The following is a 6,090-nucleotide window of genomic DNA, read 5'->3' as shown; positions in this document are numbered from 1 at the left end:
GTAGTATGGACAAGACACAAAAAAATGTCTAGCAACCATGGGTTCTCTAATGAATACCTGAGGAACTATGAGCACTTGTTCATCTTCGCTGTGAAACATCTCCATTGAACAAATGCTAATATCTCTTAAGGTATGCATTTTAGAGCTCATGTTTACTAGACTTTCTCGTTTTGGGCCACACTACCGCCTCAGAAAGTTGCCTACCGCACAATCTTACCAACAACTGTACTAGTGCATGTATTCCACTATCAGAGGTATCAAAACGATTTTTGCTTATGCCTGTCGACTCGTTCGTTCCGTTTCATGGAACTTTACCTGAAACTAATACATTTGTCCGCCTTCATCGTCCCTCAAAGTTTGTAACATCATCACAGGATCACCCTGTACAAAGATACAATTACAAGCACCGGAGTCTATAACTTTGATGCTGTGTAGCGTCGCTGGATGACGATTGTGGATATGGGTTCCTGAGTAAAACTTGACCTAAGTCCCCTCCACAACCTCTAGAAGTGTGTAACATGAATTGTGAAACATTTGCATTACTGTGAGTTGCATTACTGTGAGTTGCATTACTGTGAGTTGCATTACTGTGAGTTGCATTACTGTGAGTTGCATTACTGTGAGTTGCACAACTTTGAGTTGCACAACTTTGAGTTGCACAACTTTGAGCTGCACAACTTTGAGTTGCATAACTTTGAGTTGCATAACTTTCAATGGTATAATTGTGTAATTGTGTAGTAACTTTAAATTAATGTGTATAACTTTAAATTAGGGGATGTCACTCTAAAAACGGCTAGCCTGCAACTCAGCGCCGGTCCCTCTACAAACACCTAAGACTCATCAAAATCCGTGATTAACATGTCTGATATTCCCCTTGTCAGAGCTCAGATTCAGATTCAGCTGTCTCTCCCTCTCATGCCATTTGCTCGCTGATACGCTGTATGGCTTCCGGGTGCGTGGATATGGTCTCAGTCCATCCAGGGGTGCGCATCACCTGGTAGAGGTTGCGCTTGATGAAAAGGACCGCACGGTCCCACAGAATGTCGCAGGAGAAAAGCGAGGCGTTGGCTGCAGTTTCTGCGGCGTTGTCCACACTGAGGCAGCTGGCGATGTGGGCCTCGCACTGGCGCTTCAGGTGTTGCAGCTGGTACTTGTCGGCGGCTATCAGCAGGTCCCACGGCATCTCCCTCAGGGCCGGCGCCACACCGGTGTACACGTACAGCAGAACCTGCTTCAGCACTTCCGACTTCACGTCCGAGACTTTCACGAAGCCTTCCTGTGCCTCCTTCGTGTGCGGCTGCAGCATGGCAGCAAAGTAAGGACTCCGCACGGACAGTAAGGCCCTGTGTGCCTTCAGAACCGTGCCTCCTGCGTGTAGCTCGAAGTCCGTGAGGACTTCTTTTTGCAGCATCTCGCCCAGGCCCCTCACTATACTAGCGTGTGGTTCTGCAGCATCTACTACAGCCAACTCGTCCTGGACAATGCACTGCATGCCGATTTCGCACTGCAGTGTTATCTCGTCCGCGCTGTTGTCGTCGTCTTTGGTTGCGTCTGGTTTCCTGATGAGGAGAATTTTTGTTTTTTCTCCTTGCTTCAAATTGTACCATGAGCGTGGGAATACTTCTCGTTTCTCGCCTGATGGGAGAATCTCGTCGGCTTTCAGCTGCGCTCTCAAAGGCTCTTCCGAGCCGCTCTTTGTCAGCAAGAAAGTCAGGTGAAGTCCATCGGAGTTGTTTTGAAGGACCATGCACCACTCGCTGGAATTCTGGTGTGGGAACGGAGTGGATTCAACACTGGTTGTTCCTTTACGCAATGCTTTCAGTCCTTTCACAGTCCATGTGCTGAAAGTCGAGTAGTTCTTGAACCTCGTACCACGTGAGTGCTTCGTAGCGGTTGGTGTACCTGCTCCTACTCCCGCAATAGCAGTTGTTCACGTGGTTTGTTCTGCAACAAACAAAAAATTCAGCAAATTATGCTGAGTACCTATTATCAAAGGGGGAGGTATTACATATACAAAACATGGATTGTTCGCTACAAAAGTATTTGGTTTCCAGATATTTCTAATAACCTTGAAGAGACGATAGGAGAATCGGTAAAAATATTGACTTACTCATTATATCATTCAAGCAGAAATAAAAAGCAAAGAATAAAGTCATCGGGAGCAGTGGACGTGAACGTAGACCTCATGAAGAATGGAGGAGTTTTACTCAAATTCTGACTTCGTCTATTAAACACCTGCTAGCTTACAATGAGCATACCTGATGGACGGTATTCTATTGTATTTATTGTATTGTATGTTAACCGGGAACCTAGAAACGACAGAGAGGCTCCGTCCCCGCCGCAGCCACAGTGGTCCACAAACCCACAACGACTACCACAGTCCACTTCACCCCCTCCCCGCCCCACACTAAACCCAGGGTTATTGTGCGGTTCGCCCCCGGTGGACCCCCACAGGGAACGCCTCACACCAGACGAATATAACCCCAATGTTTGCGTGGTGGAGTAATGGTGATGTACGCGTGCGTGGAGAACTTGTTTGCACAGCAATCACCGACATAGTGTGATTGAGGCGGAATAAGGGGAACCAGCCCGCATTCGCCGAGGCAGATGGAAAACCGCCTAAAAACCATCCACAGACTGGCCGGCTCACCGGACCTCGACACAAATCCGCTGGGCGGATTCGTGCCGGGGACCAGGCGCTCCTTTACGCACGGCCAACCGGGCGGGCCTGATGGACAGTTCACAGCAAGTTGTAGAGAGTTAGCTCTACCAGCTAACATTCAGGGAACTTAGGTGCAAGCCCCTATCGGTACTCTGTTTACAGCTAACCGTGTCTGCCACAAGTTCTCAACATTGTAGTACAGGGTGTTTCAAATAGGACTATACAAATTTAGAAATTAATATTAATTTATTGAAGGAAGATATAGAGCTGGGTTTAGTTTTCTTTTGTAGGGAAACACGTCAGGTTTTTATGTTGAACTAAATATATTGTATGTGGCTTCCCTTCGTTATCCTGCACACATCCCATGAGAAGTCAGTTTCTTCCCGAACTCTCTGTAGCACTGCAGGTGTAACTTGCTCAATGTCGGTGTAAATTCTTGCTCTGAGTTCAGGTAGAGAAGCTGGCATAGCACGTAGAAACTCAATATCCTTGATGAATCCCCATAAAAAAAAATTCGATAGATGTCAGTTCTGGGGAATGTCAGGGAATGCAATTGGCGTATCACGGCCAATCCATTGGTCTGGAAAGCGGTCACTGAGAAAAACCCGGACATCAGCCAGATAGTGGGATGATGCACCATCTCGAATGAAGTGAACTTTTCGTTCTTGGTTGTTCTTGGGCTGTTGACAAAATGTTGTACCACTCGCTCAACGACGTCGTCAGATGTGCTTGGACTACTTGATGATTTCCCATGCCTTACCAAGCACCCTGTTTCTACAAAACATTTATGCCACTCAAATTGTATGACTGCTAAGAGGATCTTTAGCTTATTTGTTACGGAAATTACGCTGAACTGTTGTCGCTGTCTTCGATTCTTCAAACCAAAACACACAGTTAGCAAGCTCGGGTCCAGTGAAAGCAGCCATATTTAAGGCAACTGCTGCTAGCGCTCCTTACGGTGCAATTCGGCAATAGCGAACTACGTGAGACAAAATTTGATGTATATCCCTACAAATTGACACTAAAATCACCTCTGTAGATACAATGAATTGATTCATGTGATTTTCAAAGTTGTAAAGTCCTTTTTGAAACACCCTGTATTTCTTCATCCACAAGTTGAGTAAAATATATTTATTTAAAGTGCACTTGTGTCAACCAATCTCTTGGTTGCCATTACAAATTCCTACCGCGACAGTTGGCTTTGACCACCTTCCACCCACATATCATCAGCAGTAAGGACATAACATTCGGCTTCTCGGAATATGACTATTACCTACTCGCATCATAGCAAAAATAAACGGACAAACTAAAGAGGTATATATGCTTTTAAGGCAACATAGAAATTGAACGCTGATGTATTAAATGACAAATTAATGCCAATAGTAGAGTCACCCTTAAAGGAATAACAGAATGATTTTCGAAACGGGGCACCTTGTACCGACAATGTATTTACCATGAAATATTTAATAGAGGACAAAAAGGAATACAATTTGCGCACTTATACGTCATTTGTAGATCTACACTGGTGTCCAAAATTAAAGCAACAAACGGAAATCTTGCAAGGTTGCATTTATTTTGCCACAAAACGGTACAAACAGGTAATAGAAAAGTAGAAACGATGTAAAGAATTCAGAACGTAAACGATTGCAACATGCATAACTGTAGACAAAAATGTTCTTCGAACTTAACGGATTTGCACACGCATTCCAACAACTGGTTAATGTGGTCAATATGGGGTGTGACTACCTCTGGCAGCAATACAGGCCTGAAAACGAGCGAGTATGCTGTAAATGATGCCCTCAGTCTCTTGTTGAGGCAATAACGACCTGCAGAGCTGCTCCCAAGTCTTGGAAAGTGATTGGTGGATGCTGATGTGCAACGCGTCTCCCTAGCGCATCCCAGATGTGCTCCATGGGATTCAAATCGGGAGAGCGAGCAGGCTATGTTATGCGCGCAATTTCTTCCATTTCCAAGAAAACATCAACCACCTGTGACCTATGAGGTCGAGAATTATCATCCATCAATGCAAAGTCTGGGTCCACAGCTCGACCCAACAGACGCATATGAGGACCCAACATCTCGTCACGTTACCTGACAGCAGTTAAACCTTGCCGATTCATCCATACAATTTCATGAAGAGGTGTCCGAGTGGCCAACATAATCCCTGCCCACACCATTAGGGATCCTCCTCGATATCTGTCACTCTCCACAATGTCTGGGTTCCGAAAAACCGCATTTCCTCCAGATGCTAATCTGTCGAGACTCACTCTCCAGACCAAATATGGGCACATCTGTGAAAAGAACTTTGGCCCACTTCTCGACCGTCCAGGTGGCATGATAACTCCCCTAGAGACATTCCGTTCTGTGAAGATACGTCAGAGGGAAACACATGGAAGGTCTCCGGCAGTAAAGGTCTCTATACAACACGCCCAGTGGATGCTGCGAGGTCAGGTTTCCAACCAATACTGAGGCGATACCGTCGTGCCCTTACAGCCAAATAATGGTCCTCCCTTTATGATTCCACACATGGGCGGCTCTGCCCTGGTCTCTGGGGTACAGTTTCGGTCTGTATAAACTGTCGCCACATCCGAAAAGAAGAGAATGAATTACATTATTCCATTGGGCCAAGTCAGTTAGCGACTGTCTTGCTTCCATTCTTCCTGCGGTCGTCCACCGCAGATAGCCTGTTAGGCGTCTACTCTGTGCCACACCACGCTGTCTGTGACTGTGTACATGGCGACTGTGGATGTGGGACTAACCGGCAAACACTACCCCGTTTGATAGGTGCCTGACGTCATCGTCGGCGTGGTTGTTCAGTGACTGCAAGCCTTCTTCCGTGCTGAAAACTTTCGTACGCACATCTGCTGATAATTTGTATAAATATAATATGAATTAGTCACAGGATGGAGAAATAGCGGATTGTTGCTTAAATTTTGACATCATTGTAGATAAACCTTTGAAAGCATGAGCAGTGGAATCTAATGCTTAAAATGGACTAGTGTCAATACATAATGTTGTTGTTGTTGTTGTTGTTGTTGTTGTGGTCTTCAGTCCTGAGACTGGTTTGATGCAGCTCCGCATGCTACCCTATCCTGTGCAAGCTTCTTCATCTCCCAGTACCTACTGCAACCTACATCCTTCTGAATCTGCTTAGTGTATTCATCTCTTGGTGCCCCTCTACGATTTTTACCCTCCACGCTGCCCTCCAATGCTAAATTTGTGATCCCTTGATGCCTCAGAACATGTCCTACCACCCGATCCCTTCTTCTAGTCAAGTAGTGCCACAAGCTGCTCTTCTCCCCAATTCTATTCAATACCTCCTCATTAGTTATGTGATGTACTCATCTAATCTTGAGCATTCTTCTGTAGCACCACATTTCGAAAGCTTCTATTCTCTTCTTGTCTAAACTATTTATCGTCCATATTTC

At 45.5% G+C, this 6,090-nt stretch overlaps 1 protein-coding gene across 1 annotated transcript; it reads right to left on the bottom strand.

The window, feature by feature from the left end:
• Positions 1-913: 913 nt before the first annotated feature.
• On the bottom strand, positions 914-1,747 carry LOC126209999 (speckle-type POZ protein-like). The gene has a single exon (XM_049939107.1). The coding sequence runs from the start codon at positions 1,745-1,747 to the stop codon at positions 914-916; it is 834 nt and encodes a 277-aa protein (XP_049795064.1).
• Between the last annotated feature and the right edge of the window lie 4,343 nt (positions 1,748-6,090).

The sequence above is a fragment of the Schistocerca nitens genome, chromosome 10 (genome assembly GCF_023898315.1).
Source record: "Schistocerca nitens isolate TAMUIC-IGC-003100 chromosome 10, iqSchNite1.1, whole genome shotgun sequence".
NCBI lineage: Eukaryota > Metazoa > Arthropoda > Insecta > Orthoptera > Acrididae > Schistocerca > Schistocerca nitens.
This window is presented reverse-complemented; position numbering and strand designations above follow the sequence as displayed.